General features: G+C 39.3%; 1 protein-coding gene across 1 annotated transcript in view; it reads left to right on the forward strand.

The window, feature by feature from the left end:
• LOC109030636 (ATP-binding cassette subfamily G member 4) overlaps positions 1-27,943 on the forward strand; it is a 122,750-nt gene that overhangs the window by 41,270 nt on the left and 53,537 nt on the right. Inside the window, exon 2 of the mRNA XM_019041696.2 lies at positions 2,715-2,943. Coding sequence (XP_018897241.1) covers positions 2,733-2,943 — 211 coding nt within the window. The 5' untranslated portion in view covers positions 2,715-2,732. The remainder of the gene's footprint in view (positions 1-2,714; positions 2,944-27,943) is intronic.

Raw genomic sequence — 27,943 nt, forward strand, 5'->3', positions numbered from 1 at the left:
TAGACAAATTTTGCAACGTCTCGTGTGCATGTCCCCCGCGATTATTTCGCTCGGGCGCGCGGAAAAGCTGCCAGGCCTGGCCAGGCCGGGACACGACTGTATTGATGCAGCGTTGCCAAACTTGGACAAAATCTCCTCTTTTCCGTATGGCTCGGCATGGAATTTATGGGAATTTTCACGGCGTCCCCACAACCCCGTTCGACAGCGATCCCGTCAGAATGAGCTTGGACGTAGCTGTTGTTTCGACGATTACGTAAAACAGCCGACTTTCTCGTCCTTTTCCATCCCACGGGTGGAAGGAAGGAACGCTGCTTTTCGCATCTTCTCCAGCCGACCAACGGTGCAAAAACGTGCGGATTGGTGGAGGCCCGTATAACGTCGTAACCTGTATGCATGGCTGCACGCGTTACGATTTCCCGCGGTATATCGTTGCATAAATATACAGATTTTCAAAATTTGATTGTAAGATCATCAAGTAAGGCTACCAATCCTACAAAATTTCTCAATTCTCTTTGTATTTATATTGAACTCCTAGGAACGTAAGTAAGCACGTTCCTCAAATCTTACCATCTTATAGATTTTGCGTTTACAAAAACCTCGGAGCGAAACCTAAAAAGCATGGGGATATAGATAGAACCAGCGTTCGAAACGCATCTTTGAGTTTCGATCATCAAGCTCGATTTTTAGGGGCCGTTGAAGATTTTTCAGGGGCCAAACTGACTTTTTGTCTAAATATCACGGCGTATTCAGTGGAACGTTAGACGCAAGATGTTTAGTCACAGAGCAAGTAGCTGTAACTTGGGAGAAATTTCGAAAAATCACCAAGCAATAATCTTAGGATTTTCTCTGGGGGAAGGGGGGGATTTTTAGGGGTCACGTTGGCGGAGAGCCTTTATTTTTAAGGCGCCATTACCGATTTCTTAGGCGCATTTGGCGCGTTGACGCCTGTGAGTTTCGAAGACTGGATAGAACTGTCAACCGAAATGATTTTCTGAATCGGTCCAAAAACCGGTTTGAGAAAGACTGGTAAATTTCGGTTCGGTTTCGGCTCCATTTCATTATCGTTGAAAATTTTGGTTTACGGTTCAGTTTCGGTTCACCGTCATTGAGCATTTCAGTTTTCGTTTCGGTTATTCAGGTCAGAACCCAGAACGCGCATTATGAACGGAATTAACATTTCTTAAACTTTTCTAGTATACTTTTTGTGAGGCATCAACTCTAAAAACACGTAAAACATATGAAAAAACAGAGGAAAAAAACATACAAGTAGAGAATAATTGCGCATGATTACAAGGATTGCGAATTCAAAATCGTGAAACAGACGTACGTCCACGTACCGTCGCTCCTCTAACGCAAGGGTGTATCTTGATTCCCGCATTAGCCTCAGTAAGCATGCATTTAGATGTAAAACAGGTCTCACATGGCAATTAAGATACGCCCTCACGTGAGAAGCGACGATACGTGAGGTTGAGTTGAGTGGAACTTAGCGTACATTGAATATTATTAGAATTTATTAACGATTCTTATTTTTTAGAATTTTGTTGGAGTAAATACTTTGAACTTAATTGGAGTAGACAGTTTTGAGAAGAAAGTCGGTGAAAATGTGAATAACGAAATAATGACTTTATAGCGCGGTGCGGAAAAGCATGATTGCATCACTTATTCAATTATTCATGGGGAGAAAAAAAATCAATTAAGTAAATAAGCGACGGCTACCTTTATGAGGCCATTCCAAGTTCATGGTTAATGTGTTTGGCCTTCGGTTTATGGAGCAAAAAATCAGTCACTAGTTCATTTTCCGAAGCAACTGATCGTAGAGCCAAAGTCTTATCTAAGGAAGAAAATTGAAATGAAACTTAGGCGCGAGCGGTTACATAACGATTTTCCATATTTATGGCCCAAATAGATTTAATGGGTCATATATCACTTTTGGAATAGTCGTCAATTACACGTTGTTTATTTATTCAAGAAGCCATACTAATTTACCGAGCACATACTTCAAGAAATGTTTTTACGTCGTTTACACACTGAGGAGCCGTAAGATTTCGATTACGCCGAGAAGCATTCCGTTGCCAACAGCTGAAATGCACTTAGCGTAATTGATTAATTTTTTAACACGAATATTTTCCTCAAGTCAGAAATTTTAAGGACTTTCTTCTTTAGTCATAATGAATTCCTGCCAATTTTTTCCAGCGGATAGGGTTTTTTAAGATTTTCATAAGTTTTGGCTTCCCTGCAAAACTTTTTTAATTTTGATAAAATGGCACTTCTAATGAGTTTAATAACAAACTAACGATAAGTTGGACGTATTTCTATCCAACAGAACTATATGCAGAGGGAAAGATGGGGTGTGCTCGTTTGTGCTCAGCCATAAGAATGAATGGCAAAACTTCAGGAATTTTCAAGCTTCTTCAGGAAAGCACTTACAAAAGGCCAAAACTTTAGGAACCCTTTCTTACTCTGTAAGTAGGTAGTCATCTCATTCCTGGCTATATCGGTGTCTCCTTCTCAGTGCAGGATCCGATCTTACCCATACGTTGGTTGTAAAGCATACTTACTGAACTAGAGGGCCAAGCCCTTTAACCGCCTCGCGGTTCAACCCTTCGACGTGCTGTGCGCCTCAGTCGCTATGCGTTACACGTGACTCGTATGATTTTACATTATAGAATAAGATTAAACGTACATCACTAATTTGTTTTTCGTTTGTGTTCCAGGTGTGAACTCAGGTTAAAATGGATACAGGTATCAAGCTCGAGGAGCGGACTGATACCGGGGTGGGGAACGGGAAGAATGGGGTAAATGGGGGGAGCGCCAGCCCTCCCTCGACTTTGGTCACAATCCCCCCGGGCACACCCCCACTCACACGACGGCACGTTCTCAAAAGGCCTCCGGTCGACATAGAATTCAGCGATCTCACCTATGTAGTCCCCGTTGGCAGAAATGGTGAGTATTCTTCTACATTGTAAAGAGTAGAAATCATAGTTCCTTGTCGCGAAATTTGGTCCAAATGAAGGAACCTATTGTAAAATGTGTAATTCCATTAGTGAAAACTGCAGATTTTTCGTTTTCCTTTTTCTAAAGGAAACTGACAGGCGCTGCTTCTTAACCTTTTTACTAGTTTTTCTTCATTCCATACGTACAAAGTACTCTGGCAAAGTATCAAACGATGACGTTCATCAGTTGGACGACATTTTGCAATAAGGAACTAAAATTTCTGACCCATTCTTCAAAGCATTTATCTGCACAGAGAAACTAATGGTGCCTATTTAATGGTGTGTATTTTTAAAATGAACCAAATATTTTAGTTTCTCATTGCAACGTGTACTCCAGTTTGTCTCGAAAAAAAAAAAATTAACAGCGTCAGGCATTCTAAAACATCACAATTAATAGCATGTTTTTTTAATATTCGCTATCGAACTATAAATTAAGTGAACTCACAACCAAAAAATAGTGGTTAAGAATCGCTGCATCGCAGAATCCTATTGCAATGATTTATACCTCAGAAAAACGCAAGCAATCTTACCAGGGCCGAATTTACCCACTTGCTACCCTTGGGCCGCCTGTATTTTGCCGCCTTCTTCTCATTCGTTTTGAAACATCAATAAAAACCATTAAGTTAACGTGCCGAAGGAGAAGGGGTACATAAGACGCGTTTAATTATGTTGGACACATTTTTTGTGAAAGCCCTGTCAACACTACTAGCAAAAATTCACGGAACTTTGCGCGAAAGTTAAGTTCCGTAAACCTACCTCTGTGTGGACAGGACTTTCCATTTATAAGGAATGAACGAAACAATTATGAAAGAACAAACATAAATGTGTTAAAAATTGTAACTTCCGCCGCCGCGCCGCGCTGACCGCACCATTTTTGGCGCAATGGCGCATGGCGCATTTTGTAGGCGCTATGCGTTTCCCGCCGGCCGCAGACGAACGCACTGTGTTTGACGCAACGCGTGAAGTATCCATGCAGTCTTGTAGGCGCTATGCGTCTCACGCCGTCCGCTGCTGACCGCAGCTGCCACACTGTCACTGTCACGCAATGCGCGAAGTATTCATGCAGCCTTGTAGGCGCTGATATGTGTTACATGCCAACCGTCGCGCCGCGCCGAGGGTTTCTCCTTTTCATCTCAAGTCTCGTCATCATTGCTCTCTGCGCCGCGCCGTTCCAGGCCAAATTCCGTGTTCGGTTTCTCTCTTAGTCTTAACTCGGTTAATTAAAGGTGCTGGCTCTTGTATCACCGAAAGACGACAAAATTAGAAATTACCTTACTCTCAGATAATGAGAGATTTTGTCGCCTTTTCTCGTTTGTATTTGTTTTCCTGAATCCGGTTTTATTTTACACCTACATTTAAAAAAATTGAAAAATTTGCCGCCCCATAAAGTTGCCGTGGGCCGCGGCCCATGTGGCCACCCCCTAAATCCTGCCCTGACTATTAAAATTTGTCCTCATTCCAAATTTGTAAGCACACACACGGCCAAAATATTTTGTCAATCACTACCAACAATATTGAGATAATAGTGTTTAAGTGGATTCGAATTTAAACCGACATTTTGTGCTAAAAACCAAATTTATATTGAATTCTTCGGTCCAGATGATTTCAAGTGTCATACTGGATTTATATTATTGAATATTGAATTTTACTTTTTGTATCGAAATAACGACCAATGCGTAACTTCAGCACTTCAGCAGGTAATCTAACAGAGGGCATAGATCTAATGGACGCATTCATGCTAAAGGAAGGCTATGTGTATGGAATTTGCGTGTAAAATAGTTGTTTTTAGCATAACTCGTCCAAATATCGTTTGTTTCATGCATCTATCAGTGAAATAGAACAGAATATATAAGTTCGCAGTTGACTGAAATCTGACAAACTTTCTCAAACGAAGGCCGGAAACGGACGAGCGTTCATCCTTGATAGATTAAACCTTAATTGAAGGTCAAGCTTTGAGCTTTAGACTAGGTCGGAATAGCCGAATTTATCGTATCGGTACAGTATCAACAACGTACAAGTTAGGGCGGGGTTTACTGGCGGAAATCGTATTTTGGGTTTAACTTCTTTCTTACGAGCCATACGTGTTATGGGTGAAAGACTTAACATTTACAATTCTGGGACTAGTGAAGGGCGCGGAATATTAAGAAGTTCTCATGATTTATGTTGTTTCAAATTATTCATAAAATTCTAAAGAATTGGATTTTTAGCATTTTAGAAAAATTAAAGAGTCAAGCTACACAAATTTTCCGTCCATGCCATAACTTTCCGAGCTTAAGACACCGAACATCAGTGCTTTGAGTAGTTTTTCGTGTTTATCGGAGACTTGTGTTTTATACTCAATATTCTGGTGCCAAAATCCGGTCGTGGCGTTCGAAAATGTTGGTAAAAAGAGCCGAAAATTTGTTGACATATCCACATAATTGAAGTTTGACTGATATATTCGAAGTTTGTTTCCAATTATACGTTGATTCATCATAGTTCTTTGTTGTCCCGTTCCGTTGTGTCCTTCACGTATATTATGAGGCATGACCTATTTCTGTTAATTCTTGCTTAAGTCTCTTAAGGCGAGACGTGCATCTCACTCCAAATAGATATAAAAGATATGAAAGAGCCTCTTGAGATCGCAAGCGTGAAAATCTGCCAATTAAGAAAAGTTGCTCCACCAAGGCACGTGCCGTCACGCACTCACTCGGCGAAGAGTGAAACTAAATTGAGTAAACAATGAAACAATAGGTGACAAGGCGTCACTATTCAGATGGCGATACGTGGTTTATTACGACGGACGCAAGCATCGGTAATGGTTGATTTTATATCGTGATCGATCAGCTACATACATGTAATTTAGGACAGACGTGATGCTACAAGGCACACTCAATACCATTTGAGATTAATCCTTCCCTCTGAACAGATCTTCATTCTTTAAAACATTCATCATGTTTGACGATCATGTATGTATATTTTGAGAAAAAGCAATTGAAATTAAACCGTCCCATCCGTAAAGAGGTAGACTTCTTGAATTTTTTATACTGAGAAGTGTTTACACGAAGAAGAAACTTAATTCCTATGGAATATCAAAGTTTTCAATTCAGAAATCGTTTGTACCAGGAACTGAACTGCAGTTCTGGTGATCAAATTTGTCGTTGGCCTCGTATTTTTTGCCGAAGATATTGGTTATTTCAACCAAAATTCGGTTTTCACGACTAACCGGTTCGGCGTTACTATACACGATTTTTTTCACGGGCATTAGTGCTTTGGATTTTTATTTTTCGTTAACGTCGAAATATTACAAATCTTGATACAGTCATTTTCTGAAAAATTTAGTTTTGTATTCTTAGGTGGCATAGAAGCTATGTATTCTCCTCTCTATTACCTTTCTACTGCAGTCTATTCTATTAATCTTAAACTTTAGCCGAACATATAAACGAATCTTCCCATTTACTCGTCGAGAAACGAAGAGACAGACCTAGTTCCGCAACAACCGTTAATTTTTCTTTGTCCCTATAAATGTGATCTCCCACTTCACTTCACGGAGCCGAGCACGCCGACAGGACCTCGGGCAATGTGCTTAATAGTTGAATCATCAGACACAATACGTCACTCCTCTGACGTAAGGACATACCTCAATCTCCGCGTGAGCCCTGTTGGCCGCATGAATCCATGATTTCCGGAGCTCACGTTGAAATTGAGATACACCCTTAAAGTCAGACAACCGACTAAAGAAGAAGATGACTCAGTTGCATTGCCATGCTCATGTAATCCAACTCCGCGGAATATCAGACGACACTGAATACTATCCATCCGAGAGACGAACACCCATACTGCCGTGCTAAGAAAAAACGCCGTATGAACCTTCAGGCGTTTCCAAATTTCCTTTGAGAAAACACGAACTTCCTGATAAATTTATGAATGTTTTTCTTTCAGATAATTTCGTACCCAATTTCACCTAAAGTTCCTGAAAATTTCAAGGGAAAATATTCATAACTTTCCTCAAAAATAAACATTTTATCGAAGGAAATTTTGCAACTCTCGAATGTTCATAAGGCGTTCTTCCATAGCACGGCAGTGTATACTGCCGTGTGTCGAGGAAAGTCATGCATATATTCCCGTGAAATTTTCAGATATGCTGAATCAAATTACGGACAAAAATATCTGAAAAATGGAAAAAAAAAATATTCAAAAGTTCTCCTGTAAATTTAGTTTTTAGTAAAGGAAATCTGGCATGGACTAAAGGCTCATACGGCGTTTTTCCGCAGCACGTTAGCACACAACAGTATTACTTGCATCGTCTGTGATAATGTCGAATTTTACTCCTCCATAAGCGCCACTGTCGGTGCGTAACTTTAAAATCTAGGCTGACCGACTTTATTTCGTACGCGGATGTAAATAGGCCATAATTTTTGTGCGTCGTCACTGCGGCATCGCTGTCCTGTGGCTGACCGGTGCGTCTGACCGGTGAGTCAGTTATGAACGGCAATTAATTTTTAAGGCGAGGGGGGCGGGGGAAATGAGTGGGAGGCAGGCATGTGTTATTCAACGGGTCACAGCTCACAATGAACAGGCTAAATAAACTATACTGGCCGAGCAATGCGGGCAATATTCGGGCCGTGACAGGTCACAACCGTCCTGCCTGGATGTGTTGGTGAGTCACTAAATTTACAGACGAAGGTGATAAGTTTATAGTAAGTTAGTATCAGACACAAATTTACAGAAAAATATTTGCTGAAAAATTTCCAAGCCATGATCTCCGGGAAAATTGACTTAGTTTGGCGGAGAACTTTTCCGTGGAAAATTAATATTCCTAAATTTCTCTACTTGTGTATTGAGGTAGTTATATGATTAAAAAACAATTTACACATAGATAAATTAAGACAAATAATGAATTTAAACACATTATTGAAATTAATTCACGTAACAGGCCGCAGGCTGACCTAACCTAGCTCTAGGCCCGGGCCGGGTTGCAATCGCCCGGGCCAGTCCGGCCTCGAACAGCACAGAAATAAAATATAAGTAGTTAGTTTCACAGTAGTTAAACATTAAAATTTGGAATTTTTTAAAAGCTTCGGGTGTCTTTTTGTACGTATAATAATTTCTTTCTCTCTTTCTTTGTTCAGGCGTTTAAAAAATATTGGTTCTTAAAATTTCAAATTCGGCTTGAGGTGCCAATATAACTCCTCACGATTTGCGCCGTGATGATGAACACAAATTTCGCGAGGCTTATTAATCTCCATATACCCGCACTGAAAAAAATTCTCGGCGTTTTTACCAAGGTCCGTTGGTACCTTTACCATCTCACTTTTTTACCAATTATTGGTAATTTTACCAAGACAGACTAGTAAGCTTACCTAAAAACCGGTATTTTTACTGTTTTTTTAAGGTAAGAATACCACTTTTATTGGTAATCAATTTCCGGTAACTTTGTCATTTTATCTCGGTAATTCTACCATAGTCGATAAAAAATATTGGCGTTTTTACCAAGGTCCAGTAAAATTACCGAGAAAGTTCAATAATTTCAGCGAGATTTCTCGGTAAAATTACCAATTCCACAAATGGTAATTTAACCAAGAAAAAACTGGGATAAAATAGAACCCTGAATTCTTGGTAATTTTACCCTTTTCTTAGTAAATACACCGAGATTTTTTTTTTCAGTGCACGGTTTGCGCTGTGATGTTAAACACAAATTGCGCGAGGCTTATTAATCTCCATAAACCCGACAAATCCGTTTGACGCATTTTCCCTAAAGAGCGGAAAAAGACTCCCGCGATGATTTGCCTATCGATATGGCAATTATTTTGTAGCTGAAACCGACATCCAGCGAACGTATGTGCGTAATGAATATTACGCATGATTATCCATGATTAGCGGTGACAACGATTCCAGCTCCGGAATTGTAATTTTCACAATCAGGAAATAATTTAGTTTTCAGTCGCTGACGAGCGTCGCCATCCGCGGGATCCTCATCCGCACACTGCGGTTTGCAAGGTCGTGGTAGGGGCTTAACGGAGGGTGTTGAGTGCTGCCGTGTTAAGGAAAAACGCCGCATGAGCCATCAGGCGTTGTCAAATTTCCCTCGACAAATCACGGATTTTCAGGAAAATTTAAAAATATTTCTCTTTCGATTTTTTAGATGATTTCGTTCGTGATTTGATCCGTAAAATCTGAAAAACTCATGGAAGAATATTCATTACTTTCTTCAAAAATAAATATTTTCTGAAAGGAAATTTGGCAACGTTTGAATGCTTATACGCCGTTTTTACTTTGAACGGCAGGATGTTGGTGACGTCGTCGCTAGGTAAGCTTTGAGTCCATGTCGCACAGTGAAAACTTTTTTGACTACACTTGAGATAAATTCATGTAAAATGTGCTCAGTGTGTAGAAAGGAAAGTTGGATAACTATTCTTCAGTTTAGAGGGATTAATACCACATCATAAGGCGCAAAAACACTGGCAAATGCCAAAAATTATGATTCTTCACTGGAGTTCAAAGTTCAAGGACGTACAATAAGGAATTCAATATATTTATTTATTTATTTATAATTTATGTACATAAATGCCACACGTTGTGGCTATAATACTTGTCAACCCACCCCCCCTAAATATTACACATTAATATAATATAGGTACGTAAGAACACAGGGAAGCATTAAGAATATTACAAAATTTTACAAAATAAAATAAAAGGTATAGTAAATTACAGTTAAATATTATTAAAAAAATCATTTAAGGAATAAAAAGCCTTGCCAACTAGTAAGGCTTTTAGACCAGCCATGAACTCTCTTACTTCCCATTTCAGAAGAGCTTTTCTCAGGTTCAAGGGAAGGTTGTTGAACAGTCTGATGGCAGTATGAGACACAGACTGTTCAGCAACCTTCAGGCGAACAATTTCATAATTGATGAAAGGGTTTCTCATGTTCTTTATCATGTCCTTACGAATCAGGCCGGTGTCGATGGCAAATTTTAGGCTGTCTAGAATAAAAATAGATGGAAGAGTTAAAAGTTGGTACTTTATGAATAAGGGTTTACAGTGGGAATTAAATGGTTTGTTAAATATCAGTCTTAGACATTTTTTCTGTTCAATAAATAATTGCCCTGAGCAGTGGTTGAGACCCCACAAAACTAGGCCATACCTTAAATGTGAGATTATGTTAGCATGATAGTACATTAAACACGATGGCAGAGATAAAACTTTAGACAAGTTTCTGAGTGCCCATTTCATAGAATTAATTTTAGAAGTGACTTTCAGTACATGTGGTGACCAGTTAAGGGTTTCATCTATTATAATACCCAATGAGTTAACCTGGGTAAGAGCTTCAGATTTACTGGGAATGTAGGGCGGATAAGCATAACAATCGTGCATTTCTGGAAGAAAGCATGAAACTTTCAGGATATCATCTTTACCTATAGAAGGTTCAATTTCGCAAGTGAGCCCAAAATTCTGAGGCCATGGGGGCCGGGGGGGCAGGGGGCCCTGATTTCGCTATGTTTTGCCGAATTTTCGCGTTGGATCATCGTGAGAACGCCGTTAACAATGTAAAATGTGATCAAAACCTGTGTAAACGTCATTAATAGGTTCTCTCAAACAGTATCCTAAAATGCTAGCACTGTCCGATCCCGGAGCACCCCTCAAAATGCCTAAAATTCAAAATGGCGCCCATAATAAGGCCTCCGGAATATCGGTATTTTCACTTGTGCATATCCTGTCATGTGAGGTATCGTTTTCCATGTAATTTTGGTCGCAGATTTCATATTTGAAGTCAAAACAACCCCCCGGTCAAAATTGGTGCCCCCAATCCAAGATGGCGTCCAGATTTGAAAGGCAGGAGGGTGCATTTTTTAAACTTTTACGCGATAAGGCAAGTGATATGTCATTTCCTATGTAATTTTGGTCGTAGATTTCATTACTGAAGTCAAAACAGTCCCTCCGGTCAAAATTGGTGCCTCAAATCCAAGATGGTGGCCAAATTTTAAAGGCAGGAGGGTGCATTTTTTCAAATTTTTACGTGATAAGGCAAGTGATATGTCATTTCCTATGTAATTTTGGTCGTACATTTCATTATTGAAGTCAAAAAAGCCCCCCGGTCAAAATTGGTGCCCGAAGTCTAAGATGTCGGCCAAATTTGAAAGGCAAGGAGTGTGAATTTTTATGAGAAAAATAATCACGTGAGATGACAAGAGAGGTAGGTATCAATTCATACGCATTTTTAGTCAACAAAACGAATCTAAATGAAATGTAAAAAAAATCTTTTACACAAAAATGAAACGAGATAATCAAGATGATTGCCATCATGGCTGACAAGTGAAAAATGATGAGCCACTAATAGTGAGGTGTCTTGCTGGTTACTGCACAAAAACTCTGAACTCAATTTCAGATGCCCTAGACTCAGAGGATGAACAATTAATAAGTACCGAAAATAATTTAGAAAACTTTCAGTCGGCGTTTCAGTTGGTGGGTCTCTACTCCATCGAGTGCGATCGAAGCATAGGCATACTTACGAATCCATTGCACAAACCTATGTTCCATCAAATTGATGAGCAGACACCAATGTTTCTTTGCGTTTTCAAAGTGATGTTAAACGCGCAAAATCCGAGATGATAGCTGTTCTTGCATGCGTTTACTGGTTGCCATTCAACCCCTCACATCCATAAAATAGGAACAGCAACTTTATTCTGTACGCTTTTATGTGATCCTTACCTGCAAGAATCTAAAGAAAGGTTCTTGGAACCTAATCAAAACCATGAACGGATATAAAGAGCTGGAAAAGAGTAAATCGATGGTGAAACTGCTTAAATACTATTTCGGTTTGCGGTGTTGCAGACTTCTTGTCATACTTCCGTTCCTTCATTAAAAAATACTGGAGTCATTTCTTGAAAACTTTGCTTGTTTTCACTCTCTATGTGAGGAATATTCTGTAAAAATGTCGAGCCATGATGTTGGTTTGGTCCCCTTTCAAAAAATAAAATAGGAGCGAATATTTTGAAATCCTGCAACCAAGATACGCACTTTTGCTGTTTCACCAGTCGAAATATTACTCCTCAATGGTAGCCAAAAAAATGTGACTTTCGAAGACCTCCGTCATCATATATCGAAGGAAAAATTTCCAGCTTTCAATCAGTCTTCATTCAATTAGAGAAATTACCCTCGATATCATCAGCAATGAAGTAGGTAACATTAATTTAGGAGCTACTTTTATACTCAACTGTGGATGGGATGAAGTGATCTGGATGCTTGTCTTTGGGGATGGATGAATAAAAACAAGGAGCTTCATCCTATTTTAAGTGACTTGCCTCCAGCATCCGGAATCCCCGCTTAAAATTATCCGGTGTAATTGTAAGAAAGGGAGTGACACCATGCTGTACCACCAAGAAAATAATATTTTCGTTCTTAGACTCATGCAGAAGTTCTGAAGACTCAAACTGTAAAAACTTACAGAACCGTAGGAGGAAGATCCTGAAGAGCCTCACTGGGAATGTGAATCAGCATGTGTTGATTAGGATTTTCTCCTATACTGACTGGAGAGGGTACGGCGTGTGCGTCGCGTGAAATGTCCTTATCTTTATTGAGAAATTATATGGGCTTAAAAATGAATAAAATAGCTCATTATAGATGCTCCTGTTAACATCATTCCTACCGTGGACGGCCAAACTGAGCACCCTCTTAATTATCTCGTATAATTTTCAGTGGCGTGGCGTGAATAATCGATTATCGATATCTCGTCATTTGAAGCTATGGTAAAGAATCGATTACTAAGGTGTTCGCTGCGAACACCCTGATAATCGATCTTTTTTCATCGGTTTAAATGACACCACAATCGATACATCGCAATTCACGCCACGCCACTGATCATTTTTGTGTAAAGGATTTTTTTTTTACATTTCATTTAGATTCGTTTTGTTGACTAAAACTGCGTATGAATTGATACCTGCCTCTCTTGTCATCTCACGTGATTATTTTTCTCATAAAAATTCACACTCCTTGCCTTTAAAATTTGGCCACCATCTTGGATTTGAGGCACTAATTTTGACCGAGGGACTGTTTTGACTTCAGTAATGAAATCTACGACCAAAATTACATAGGAAATGACATATCACTTGCCTTATCGCGTAAAAGTTTAAAAAATGCACCCTCCTGCCTTTCAAATCTGGACGCCATCTTGGACTAGGGGCACCAATTTTGACCGGGGGGTTGTTTTGACTTCAAATATGAAATCTGCGACCAAAATTACATGGAAAACGATACCTCACATGACAGGATATGCACAAGTGAAAATACCGATATTCCGGAGGCCTTATTATGGGCGCCATTTTGAATTTTAGGCATTTTGAGGGGTGCTCCGGGATCGGACAGTGCTAGCATTTTAGGATACTGTTTGAGAGAACCTATTAATGACGTTTACACAGGTTTTGATCACATTTTACATTGTTAACGGCGTTCTCACGATGATCCAACGCGAAAATTCGGCAAAACATAGCGAAATCAGGGCCCCCTGCCCCCCCGGCCCCCATGGCCTCAGAATTTTGGGCTCACTTGCGAAATTGAACCTTCTATAGGTAAAGATGATATCCTGAAAGTTTCATGCTTTCTTCCAGAAATGCACGATTCTGGGAACTTTTTCCCCTTATCCGCCCTACTAATAGGAATACAGTGAAAAACCGGCAACGTCACCACGCACCACCTACAACTATTCAGCAGTTCACATGCTTATAACATTATCAGTAATGTGAATTACGGCTAGAAATTTTGACCAAATATTCCTTGCGAAAGTATTTGAAAAGCATATATAGCACGAAAAACTGAAATTCTTTACTCTTGGCACGAAATCGTTTTTTTGCTGTAACAAAACTACCAAATTGAACTTTGAATGCACCGAATGTAACCGAATACTCAATATCAATTCACCGTAAAATTGTACACGTACCGAATTGAAGATATTGGTAGGGGGTCAGATTGGTCAGCATATGCATGATTTGAGTTTACACCTAAAGACACGTATTGCCCGACTCAATCACATTTTATCGACGAAAAACAAACACGGAAAAAGAGGAATGATAGACTCAACCATATTGACAGCTGATTTTGACGCCAACCAAGAAATGTGGTTGAATTTGCCATCGATCTGGTATAAATAACTTAAGGATTGACAGACTTAACCAGCAGAATGGTTGACTAAAGCATAGTACATCTTAGTCGACGCCAAAATCAGCTATGAGTACAGTTGAATCAGTGAAAACGAAAACACACCAAATCGTAAAAATGAAAATAATCCAGACACACACAAAAGTGCACAGCACGTGAAGAAGTTAGTCTAAAGATTTTTGGTGTCGAAAGACAAGTACTTAGGGATGCTCTTAAAGTCCAAGTTGGAACAGATGCGCTAACTGCCATGAACTAAATGCAAAATCGATTGTCTTTAATGAAAATTGAGCATTTTCGAATTACCGAGTTGATGTGTTTTTGTTCTCACTGATTCAGTTAAATGTACCTATCACTCTTTCTTTTCAGCAAAATCTGTAAAAGAAGCCGTTATGTCGTAAAGATTCCAATTTTTCTTAGGTTTGACCCATCCCTGGCTGAGGGTGGCATGAAAATTTCAATCCGTAGACTTGATTCCCTCAAAAACTTTTTTTGGATGACACATGAAATTGAGGGTGGGTTGTAAGTTTACTTTTAGATTTCGTCGGTGTGAATCCGACACCACAATCACTCGTTGCGTTATTGCAAGGAGCGTAGTGAAATGTGAGGTCAGAGACCACGCCAAAGAGCATCGTATTCTTCGCCTCAACGCATGGCAGTAATTATCACATTATGAGATGGACTCCTTATGAGCTGTTTTTACGAGTTGACTGTGCGAATCGCAATTAAAACCACTGATCGCGCATTCATGTTATCATCGTCGAATGTGTCTGAAAACGGTGGCGCTCAGCTTCATCGCCGATGTCCATTATATTCTCACAAAAAGATAATCAGGTTTATGTGAATGCGTCGACAAAACTGAATAGAGTTTTGATGCTGACCAGGTGTCAAAGTTTCATAGAGAGACACAATGGACCACTAGGCAAGGTACGAATTTTAGCAATCTGATATATGCTTCTTAACCAGAATTTCATGCAGAACACGATTACGAAAATTAATGAAACCAACTCCTAACGAAGATATTAACGTTTTTATTTCACACTGGTTACGAGGAATTTGAACTGTCCGCTCGCAAGAAACTCAACGCTCTACGTGAGTCAAATCGCGCACTACAACGGTTTCAGCAAGCTTCTCAATCGAGCAATGTTCATTACCCACCATGTGTTGTTCAAACTACAAGCAATTTGCTATAGCTGAGCCAAAGCGTCAAGATCGAGGTTGCCAGATTTTTATATAGCAGAGACTGTCATGATAACGTTTAGCGCGCGATGTGAATCACGTATAGCATTGAGTTTTCATGAGCGGATGGTTTGCATTCACGCATCAAGAATCATTAAATATCTTCGTAAGGAGTTAATGGCGGTAACTTTTGTTGTGCACATCGTCTTCTACGTGAAATTTCAATTTCGAAACATGTATCAGAATGTTGAAATTCGTACCTTGTCTAATGGTCCATTAGGCACTACAGTTTTTGGCTCATCCGTAAAAACAATTATATGCATTGGGAAAGTAATGGTACTTACGCTATTTTTAAGCTGAGCCAAAAATTGTAGCTCCATATTGCTAAATGCGGTCTACTTATTTTTTCGGATTTGTGGACCTCATTTTGAAATTAGGAACTACAATTTCTGATTGATACATGAAAACACTTATCTGCATTGGGAAATGTTAGAATGTACCGAGCTTCATTCCATAATTCATAACCAAAGTCTTCGGTAAATAATACGAGTCTCAAAATGACCGGCAAAAACCCTGGTTACTTGAACTGAAGTTCGATCCCCAGGATCAAGAGGGCCGGTTACCTACCTGAACCGCACACTGAAAAAAAGTGAAGTTGATTTAACATTCTGGATGTGGAAAAAATGTGCGAGAACTTACAAAACACTGAATTAACTGCTACAGCAGTTACTTTAGCAATGTCAAGATGTAAAGCTAACTGCCGGGACGGTTAGTTTAGCATTTTTTGAGTTCTTACACACTTTTTTTACATTCGGAATGTCAAATCAACTTCACTTTTTTTTCGGTGATGACATTTTGATGCTCCATATGAAGCGGTGTTCTTTCCTTCCTGCACACACCACCGTCATCTGTGATGAAAATAATGATGACTGCATCAGCTAATTGTAAGTTCTCCCATCTGAAGAGCGGGGAAGCCACTGAGCGCGGTTAAATAGTAAACGCACGCAAGTAACAGTGCAGTTAACCTCGAAGTTATTTATGAAAACTGCGGGAGTGTGCCGAGACTCGCGCGCATGCGCATCGTCGTGCGTGTCCATGCAGCGCAGCGCACGTGGTTAATTAAAGAGCCGGCAAAAGACCGCGGCCATTGTCAGGATTTTCCGATGCAAACTCGCTCTTTCCGAGGCAAGATCGAAAGGAAAATAAGTTGATAGGAAAAATGCACATCGTTTCCCTTATTCTTCCAGTAAAATAATAACTTAAAAACTGCTCAATGTGTTTATGCACGTAGTAGTGCTTCAAAATTTACCCTGAAGCATCCAAAGTCTCTACACCGAAAGAAAAGTAACCTGCATTTTGTGTTAACATGGGAACACTGAAAAAAAAAAACCTCCGGCCGTGGAAGCCGTACTTACGGGCTATAATAATTATAGACGTACCGTCCGCGTTTCAGGCTCAGAAGCCAAAAGTTCCAGGCTTAGCACTCGAAGCAATCGAAGCTACGGCTCTAGCACCCGGAACTTTCGGCCTCTGAGTCCGGAACAACAACAAATCTGGCAACCTCAATCTTGACGCTTTGGCTCAGTTATATCAAATTGCTTAAAGTTTGAACAACACATGGTGGGACATGAACATTGCTCGACTGAGGAGCTTGCTAAAACCGTTGTAGTGCGCGATTTGATTCACGTAGAGCTTTGAGTTTATTGTGAGCGGGCAGTTCAAATTCCTCGTAACCAATGTGAAATAAAACCGTTAATATCTCCGTTAGGAGTTGGTTTAAGCGATTTTCGTTGTGCGAATCGTGCTCTACGTGAAATTCTGACTAGGAAACCTGTATCAGAATGCTTAAAGTCGTAACTTGTCCAGTGGTCCATAGCGTCATGAAAAATGTTCACCATCGTTTCCTCGATTTTTAGGGGAAAAGCATTCTTTCGTGTAGAAAAGTAACAATGATGACGCGAAGCAAAGGCTCTAAAGAACCTTCCCACTTAGACTTAAAAGCTGCAACTTGCAATGGTGCGTGTGACAAGCCTCGTTTTCACGATTGACTGTGCAAGGTTGGACTTCAGTTACCGCACACCACGCTGTGCCACTGTCGTCAAAGTTTGAATCGTTGTTGCCGTGTCTAAACAAAAAACTCGATTTCAAAGCACTGATATTTTTATTTTTTCCTTTCTTCATGATTTGATTCTAAAGGCATATTTATAGTTTCTTGGATTTCTCGGCAAGTTAGAGGTGTTTCAAAGAGAGATTCTGACCCACAAGGGTAGTCTTCAGTCCCGAAGAAGGCACTGCTGACATGAAGCATAGCAGTGAAAATGTATTTATCGTTCTGAACTTTTCCTTCGCATACTGAAAATGATTCCAGACCACTTTCGTCAACGTAGCGATTAAAAATAATGCGCCATGGAAACCTCAATCAATGCACTAAAATGTAATTTAAAGGTCGTGTCATGCGCTAACGGCTGGAATAATTCATCTATGAATGCATTCCGCAGAAGATTTTAAGTGTTAGTGGAAAGAACCGCAGTTTGCAATTACGAGTGATTGGTTGTGAACATAAAACTATGAAATCAATCAATTCACTATCCTAATCGAATGTACACTGCTTGTCTTAGGTCCTGTCTTTTCGATACGAAAACGCGAGAATCTCATTAAAGGTGTCTAAAAATTATAATTGATTTACAATTCTTTGGAATAGCAGCGGAGGAACCATAAACCTTTGAATGTTCAAAAGAAATAGCTCTTGTTGTGAGACACCGGCGAATCGAAGAATATCTGGATCGCATTTAGCAAAAAAAAACCCAACGCGATTACAGTGTTTTCAAAATTGTGCAACTTTTTCTTTTCTTTTCTTTTCTTCTTTTTTTTTAAAAAAAAAAAAAATGTTTTTGTAGTAATAAAAGTTACAAAATCATTTCCCTTTTGGTGGGAGGAAGAAGCTATTTGCTATTTTTAGACATTTTTTGGAAAATAATGAAGAAACAAGATTTTTACAACATTATAATCACGCTGGTTCCTTTTTGCTAAATGCGATCCATCTTTAAGAATTATGCTCCCCACATATGTTGTTACAAAATCATTTGAGGACTCCTCCAGCCGTTACACCTCGGACAACTGCCCTTGCACCTCCAGGATGTCGCTTCGTGGCAGCGTTTTTCTACCATCAAAATCCAAAAATTTGAAAATAGTGAGCTTCTGTTTTTCCAATTCTTTCCGTTAACCAAAAATTACAGATGTCAGGTGGGTAGAAGTCTAAAAATAACGCAGAAAAAATATGGAAACATGAGGTTTCAGATAATCTAAAACGATGACTGGATTGGAACCATTGTTAAAATAAAACCACCATGTACCATGGCTTTACCATGTACTAACTTTGCGGCAGCAAACATCCAATCACAACATTTGTAGTAGACCTATATCCGCCACAAGAAGTTACATCAACTCTAATACTGACGTGCTAAGGAAAAACGCCGTACGAGCCTTTAGGCGTCGCTACATTTCCTTTTATAACCAACGAATTTCCTGGAAAGATGCTGCATATTATTTTTCCAATCTTTGAGACAATTTTGTCCTGAATTTAATCTAAAATATCGGGAAATTACGAGGGAAAATATGCATCACTTTCCTCAAAAATACATGTTTCATCGGAGGAAACTTGGCAACTCTCGAATATTCATACGGTGTTCTCCCTTAGCACGGCAGAATGGGAGGTTGGTTTGATGTCATAGTTTGCCAATCGTGGAGGGCGGGGTAGGTGCTCGGTGCAGTAAATTGGCAATCTGGTCTGCATATCGCCGATGGATGATAACCCCGGGATCTAAACACCCGCATTATTTTCGATTGTTTCAAGTAGCCCCGATCACGGCAGATTATATGCATCGCGTCATCTCTCCTTCACCGTCGATTTATCGTTGCCCTCACCTCGGAATGGCTCAGCCAGTGTTGCCCCGCTGCGGCTGGTAAGGGACCGGTAGAACCTAGAGTACCGTTTAGAGTGCCCATATTGATTCACTTTCGAAGCTACATTTAAATCAATATTTTGATGGCTAAAATCAAAGAAATGTGTATTTTTGAAGACGAGGCTCCGCCCAAGTTTCATTTTTTTTTTTACTACTTCAAATAGCCCACAAGGGCTAATCCTTGCGCTTTTAGTCCCGTCCCTGCAACCAGTCCCAGGCAACCATTGTTTGAGACCATCAAACTCGGGTTGCCTGGCCGGCAATCGAACCCGGGACTTCCCGATCATAGAGCTAGCGCTACAACCACTACACCATAGGAGGCCGACAACAAAACGGAGAAGAAAAGAAAACAAACCAAATGGGTGTTCTGCGAATTTTTCTTGCCCGCTCACAAATATTTACAATATCAAAACGAGTCAATTAAACTTAACTCCATTTGTAAAGAAACAATATATTTAGATCGTGATATCTAATCAGTCGAAATATGATTCTTGCAGCGTATGCTACAGTGACACATTGTCGATTCCTGAAAGTTAGCAACGTTTTTTTTCCTCCGTTAACATCTATGTAAAACAATCGATTCTGGGTGAGGTAGCTTGCCTCGCATAAAATCGATATTTTTTATGGTATTAAATGGAAGAGAAACGGTGTTGCCAACTTGCAAAATTGCTACTGCCGTGACCAGATGAAGAGGAGCGTTATATGAGTCTCAAAACTAAAATTTTAAAAATTTAAAATTTTTACTAAGAAAAATCTTCAAATTTTCCTCAATACATGAATTCTATGAAAAACTTGTGTTTATTTTTCTTTCAATTTTTCAGAAGATTCATTATTAAATTTGAAGTATCTGAAAATGTCAAGAAAAGATACTCATGACGTTCCTTAAAAATGAATTTTTTTTGAAAGGAAATTCGGCAACATTCGAACGTTCATTTGGCGTTTTCCTTTGGATATAGAGATAAATCAGAGGGATGAAAAAGAGACCGACGTTCATGACTACTTCAGAAAGGTTCTGAATATTTAAGACCAGCGATCTCATCAACCGTGCCGCATAATGATGATGTTGTGCCACGTCTAGACGAGAAATCATATGAGGTTATAAAGAGATGGGCACCAAGAGTACCTATGAGGGCTATCCTCCGTGCTCAAGCATCCAATGCTTGGAGCAACACCTCATTAGTGAATGGTAACGCCGCGACGCCACTCTTATTATCGAGAAGTGGGCGAAGAAAGTCGGAGCGCCTTCAATAATGTGTATATGCAACGCGGACAGTCACTGAGTACGAATAGTTGTATCCCGGGTTTGAACCTAAGTCGCGCTTTGTTGTATGTTGTGTCCGCTGGCATCTGTGCTAACGGGCCTTGTTTAACTTAAATTTTTGATAGGAAAAAGGCGGTTTTTCTAATTTTTGAAATCCTTTGTCGCTAAGCCTTTCAAATCATTACGAGATCATGTGCATGAACATATTGAAACTCATTTTCGGGAGAAATTGAGGCAATGCTTTTGCTAATAACTCTAGTAATGAAGCACTGGAAGTAAAACATGGAATGACGGAACTTAGTTTTGTGTTTCTGAGCCATCATTTCAATCTTTTTCAAAACATAAGGTTTGTTTTCATTTAACAGTTCAACCTTCTTCCCGCTAGGAACCAAGAACATTTCACTTTATATTCACACGCCAGAGACCAGACATTAGCTTCAGGCGGTTGAAATTTGTTAAAAATTTCAATCGGTAATCGTCACACGATCAAATTACAGACCAATGAAAATGACTTACATTTTTGACAACTCCAGCCTCCTGAAAAGCTGTCGGTGCATACTGGGCCATCGATGAACCTTCAGTTTTTTCATCATTTGAAAGTGAAACACGAAAGTCATATTTATACGGTGCTGATTTTTACCTCTTTGAATTATGCTCATTTTTCTTCTGTCTTTTCTTTTTTATCTCCTTCGCCTCTTTCTTTTTCTTTTCTTATTTTTTTCTGCTTCTCTTTAGTCTTCTTCTTCTGTTTCTCATTTGTCTTCTTCTTCTAACTCTCCCTTTGTGTTCTTCTTTTTCTGTTTCCCCCTTTGACTTCTTCTTCTTCATCATCTGTTTCTCAGATTGTTTCCTCTTTCTTCTGCTTCTTTCTTTGTCTTCTTCTTCTTCTTCTTTACTTCTTCTTCCCTGTTTATACTCTTATCTTCCTCTTCTCATTCATCCTCCACCTTTTCTCCTCTTCTTCACCTCTTTATTCTGGCTTATTCTTCTTCTGTTTCTCAGTTTGTTTCCTCTTTCTTCTGCTTCTCCCTTTGTTTTCCTCTTCTTCTTTTTCTTCTGTTTATACTCTTGTCTTCATCATCTTCTTCATTCTCCAACTTTTTTCCTTTTCCCTTCCATCTTCCTTCCGGCCTCTTCTTCTGTTTTTCAGTTTGTTTCTTCTTCCTTCTGCTTCTCCTTTTGTCTTCCTCTTCCTCTTTTTCTTCTTCTTATTATTCTTCTTCTTCCTCTGTTCATTCTATTGTCTTCCTCTTCTTCTTCATCCTCTACCTTTTTTCCTCTTCTTTTCCTCCTCATCCTCATCCTCCTTCTCCACTATACCGACACTCTTTTTACTACAAACGTATATAATTACTAATTAGGGCAGGCCTCGTTTTGACGACCCCTAATATTTTTAGGAAAAAATAACTAAAATATGGACTCGTTCTCTAAAAGCAACCGAATCTCTGAAGGAGAGTGACAACGTCGGAAAGAGGAGCCTCCGCGCTATTGTTTTTTCACGGGCGAGCAATTTGCTGGATTGTGAGACAAGGATTGATTTAAATCGTTTTTACGGCCGATCGCGGCGAATGCGATTCGCCATTGGGACGTGCCCCGTCCGTTCCGCCAATTTTCACTCGCGGCTTAAAGGACACCCCATTGTCACTTCGCCCGCACGCCGCACACTGGACCGGCTCAATAAGAGAAGTCTCACAAAATCTGGAAACTTTCAAAGTTGATATTTCCAAAATTATGAAACAAAAAAGTGGATGCGTGACTTTGCATCCACCTGCGATGCATGCATCCACCTACGATGCATGCATCCACCCTTATCTAACCTCCCTAACCTAAACCTACTTAACCTAATATAACCTAACCTAACCTTACCTTACCTAGCCTAACCTAACCTAACCTAACCTGACCTATCCTAACCTAACCTAACCTAACCTAACCTAACCTAATCTTACCTAACCTAACCTAACCTAACCTAACCTAACCTAGCCTAACCTAACCTAACCTAACCTAGCCTAACCTAACCTAACCTAACCTGACCTATCCTAACCTAACCTAACCTAACCTAACTCAACCTAACCTAACCTAACCTAACCTAACCTAACCTAACCTAACCTAACTTAACGGCTGGATGGACGCATCGTAGGTGGATGGAACGTCCTGACTCAGGAGCCTCAAAAAAGTTAAAGAATAGTTCCATTGGTTTTTTCGTGGAATTTTCTTTCGGAAGCACCCTTTGAAATTGAGTTTGTGACGAAATAAACATATAAATTGGAAATTTTAGTCAAAAATTTCATGCCCGACTTCTTTCATTAGTTCGTTCCACTGTGCGCCGCCGCATGCTCGCACGGGAAGCGCCACGGTCGACCGTCGCGGCTTCCATCGATGGCATCTTAACCGTGAGACAGCTCCTCGAGTCTGTTGCAAGTTCACCGAAAGACCAAAAAACCACAAGGAACAGAGGCCAGTTTACCTAGGAGTCTTGGTAATATTGATCAAAATGCAGTAAAATTGAACATATTTATAGTAAAATCGATGCAAATATGCGGTCGTGGCGTTGCAGACTTCCTGTAACTCTTCATTTTCTCCGTGAAAAACGACCGAATGTAATTTCTTAGAAACTGTGGTGATTTTTATTAGTTGTGCAATGAATATTCTGTGAACATTTCAAGCCATAATATTGGTTGGATCTCCTTTTTATAAAAATAATAGGTATGTGGAGAATTTGAAACACTGCAACCTATACATGCGTTTTTGCAGTTTCACCTTCGTTATCGTCGCACTCCTTACAGAAGAATGTAACTACATGTCTCCAAATCTCTCCTCGCAAATTGCATTCATACCAGGAGAATTTTCGTCTGAAAATACCTCTGAATTTTCTTGTGATCTAACGCAAAAATCAGACAAATTCTGGGTCAAAATTGCACAGGTACATTCTTTAAAAAAATGAACTTTTTAAGTGAATTTTGCAACCTTGGAATATGTTAATGTTCCTTCGATCAGAAAATGACGATATTTATATGCTTACAAAACTTTGTGCACAAATGAGTTGAAATCAGTAGGACTTTGAAATCCACGTACATACATGTACATTCTCCCATGATGACAATATTGATTTCACTCGCTTTTGAAATGTATGTCAAAAAATCGATTTTATCGAAATAGAATCGAAATTTGTGAAGGATTAAAATGGAGGAAAACAAATGCTCTTAGCTTTAATACGAAAATCATCTCTGCTGAAATGTCACAGTCAAACGCTACGTATGACTTAAGTGCTTTTTGGTTTCTTTTTCCGTACATTATTATTTTTTAGTGTAAGAACGTCTAATCGTAATTCGGAACACTTAATTAAATGGGAAAATAAGAGAGAAGAGTTTCTTCGTGAAAAGATGTGAGGTTATTTTAAGTCCGGCAGCTTTTTTAAAGCTATTTAAACGGAGTCGGTTGTACCTATCCCCGCAATGTAAAATCAAACCACTTTACCAAACTATTCCTCGGAATCTACTAGCGTCTCGCGAAACTAAAAATTGAAGACCCAGTTTCAAACAATAAGAACTACAGAAATTTAGGCTCAACAATTGGTGTATAAATTGTAGCTACTTCTCATGCAAATATGTCCAATTTGTGACACACACATCCTGAAATTGTCTCCAACAACAAAGCCGATTCACATTGTCGTAGCACTGAAATGACGCACATTTGTCGTGCATAATGGCAGATTTGTTGGCATTCATTTTGCCGCGATGGCGCTATTTTCTCAGCCGTGTAATGACTGCCGCAAATCAGTCCTGCCCTTCCCTCGTATTCTTGTGCTGTCGATTGTCTATCGCCTAGCATCACGCGTATATCTTCGTTGGAAAATGTCGTAATAATGCTTTCAATTAAGGAATTCAATGAATTAAAGCAATTTGAAAACATGAAGATAAAGTAGGCCGCCTTTTCTTATGGTATGGACTCAAAGGGTCTTACTAACGTGACCAAAAAATCATATTTTGGTCATTGCAGCTTTGAGAAAAGCATAAAATAAGAAGATCGAACACAAAAATGTTAAGATTATGAATGTAACTGGGGAATTTTTTTTAGGGATGGAAAGCATGGGTCAATTTATTCTTCACAAGGCTCTAATGGGCTCGAAGGTGGTAATCCAGAATTGCGCGAAAGGTCTAAAAAAATATTTAAGGATTGTGCGAAAAAGGCACAATGATTTAGCGCATAGAGACCTTAACATCTTCTACAGGAATGCGCGAATTTTAAAGTGAAGTTAATTTAAGGTAGAAGTTTGGCAAAGCAGGAAACAATTGGCGAATGAACGCATTAGTATGTTACGCTAGTTTAGGTTAGTTTGTTGACGAATCATCGATGTCTTACCCTTTGATCATAAACGAAGTGATATGATTGAATATTGGTCGAGGGTATAAAGAATTTCCCTAACTTTTCTCGGAAAAAATATTTATTCGGGAGAAACGTGGCAATGTTGAAATGCCTATGCGGCGTCAAAATACAACATGGGCCTTTTAAGTTCCGTTATTCGATGCCACGATTATTGTAACGGGAGTTCGAATAATCGCGCCAAACGGTGCAGCCGGCGTTTAACGTATGTTAGCGCCTACAAGACTGTGGGGACACCTCACGCATTGCGCCAAACAGTGCAGTCGGCGCGCGGCTCACAGCCCATATCAGCTCCTACAAGACTGCATGAATACTTCTCGCATTACGCCAAAAGCAGTGCAGTCGGTCTTTTGGCTTGAAACGCATATTAGCTCCTACAAGAATGTATAGGAATGCTGTTGGACTGCGAGTCATCATTTTTGACTTCTTGCTCAAGTTTTTACCATAATTAAAGGGGAAATGTGTATTCTCATTGTAACGATTCAGAAACTCAGATGATATTCAATTTTATTTTGGTCACATTAAAAGAAAATAGAACGAACGAAAACATCGCGTCGAAATGTTCGATACTCTTATTCGAGATCATTTAGGTAAATTCGCGGAAACTTTTCGGAAAACTGTGTGTAGCTTTTTGAAAACATATTTTAAATATAAAACATGAAATTGGTGCATAACGTTGCAATCGGAGAGAAATATACGCTTTCTTTCGGGTGCATCCGTCGGGTTTTGAATTCATTCATCTTTTAAAAAACTTGAACATGGTTGCTCTACGATTTTTAACGTGTAGTTTTTATTCAGTGGTTGGTGGCCAGAGGCTCCTAGTTCACTTTTTAAATGTCTACAAAAGCTCTCTGGGCCATTCGTGCTGCGAGGGCTATCCATCGAAGAGAGACATGCCCGTAAATGAATAGGGAATGAACAGTCTTCCACGATGTAGCTATCTACCACAAGTTACCAATGTTGCCGGATTAACGCTTCCTCGTTGAATATTGAATATTTAAAACAAAAGGACCATCTTAAACAGAAGGATGCAACTTGGAGCTTACAATCAGTACAAAACAGGGTAACCCAAGATTTAAAATGTTTGCGGAGTCTGATCAGTGGGTGCACCACTTGCAAGCAAACAAACTTCTATAGATGCGGACATTGCATTCAATAATGCGATATTTACAGCTACAGGATGCTGATAAAATTATAATCTAGCAAGTTAAACTCGTGGAAAAAAACAGTGCCTTGATAAGATTTTTTCCACCATACGCTCGGCCAGCTGAAAATTAGCAAGTGGGTTTAATCAGGGTGTTGTTTCTCCGTATTTTTTCCCCTCCTTCCCAAATAAATTAATTTCTGATCCCCTCCATCGGTATAAGTTAATCATATACATTGTAATTTGATTTTTTCTCTTATTGCATGGAAGTTATTGAAACTTTTTTGAAAGTCAAAATCCTGCACGTATGTCTGCAGCTTCACTTTTCTTTGATAAAGTCTCTCTCTAAAAATTGACTGCAGTATAGATCGTCTCGGGATACTAATCTGTTATTTCTTATTTTTTTTTCAGGTAAGAGCCTGCTGTTTTATTCCACTCTATCCAAAGTTGCAAGACGGTATGTCATAATTTGAATTTTTTCTGAGTAAATTTGTTGAAAATATCGATTGAAAATTGGCGTAAACTCTTGATTTTCATTATTTTGAATCTAAATCAATATGCTTGGTGTTGTATAATTTTAGTGTCAAATTTCCGCTTGTTTAATTACCACTACCACGTGCGCACTAGGGTAAAGGAAGTCTAATTTTGCGATCTGTACTTTTTGTTGACTCTTTTCTCGGACCAAATATTCCCTCTTAAATTATCTATAGATATCGTAATATCTGCGTTCACATATCATAATTACAAGCCTCCGAAACATTTCAATGATAAATGTGTCACACTACCCAAGAGGAAATTTATTATCTTTTTTGATTTTTCACTACGTTGACGTCATTTTGTAGTATTAATTTAACAGTACAATTTTTTAAAAAATTATACACTTATAATTAATTCATAATTTCAATTAATTCCTCTACCTCAAATCATTTGGTTCATTAATTTTAATAAACTTACGGGTCACATACGGTGTGAAGAAAAACAAAACAAAACAAAACCAAACCAACAACAACAACATCAGAATGCGGACTGATAGCAACGGAGGCATAATATTCTTTGATTGGTATTTTGCTATTGTATGTAAGGTTTGATTCAGTAGCGATTTTGCAAGTTGGCAGCACTGATTTTTCTCCTTTTAAATCCATTATAAATATCGATTTTAGGTGAGGCAAGCTGTCTCGTAAAGAATCGATGGTTACTCATACATTTAAACGGAGGAAAAACAGTGTTGCCATTTCTCAAAAATCGCGACTGGTTTGATTCTTGTAACATTCTCCCACAAGAAATACTTTACGTCAAGCGATTGTTGTTTTCTGCACGTAAAATGCGCTCTATACGCTCTTAGAAAATGTCCATGCATTCTCTCCCCAATCCATTCAATGCCTCTCATCATCGAGCCATAAAATCGACAGGATCCACACCTGACGCAGTGACGAAAAAGACTTGAGGCCAATGTGGGATCGTAACCGAATTAGCAATCGCAAAAAAATCAATATATATATAAAATTTGCAAAATAAACCAGTTTGCAAAATGCGACGGACTGCTCTGTTCGACAACAGCGTTCTGCTTTGTCCGCAACAGTGATGATCAGTAGCGAGGCGTGAATGATCGATTATCGATTTGTTCCCATTTGAAGCTATGGCAAAGAATCGGTTATTATGGTGTTCGTTGCGAACACCCTGTCTATCGATCCTTTTCTATAGTTTTAAATGGCAGATCGATCGATATATCGCAAAACACGCCACGCCATTGGCGTTGTCCGCAGCAGTGATGATGTTAACTTGACCGAGTAACCGATGTCGACGTCGCGGCGCTATGGAGCAGGTCATTAGTTGTGATTACAGTGTTGACAGTTTGTTTTATCCAATGATTGTTTCGGCCGAAGCCTGGAGAGCGCAG

Source organism: Bemisia tabaci, chromosome 3 (genome assembly GCF_918797505.1).
Source record: "Bemisia tabaci chromosome 3, PGI_BMITA_v3".
Lineage (NCBI taxonomy): Eukaryota > Metazoa > Arthropoda > Insecta > Hemiptera > Aleyrodidae > Bemisia > Bemisia tabaci.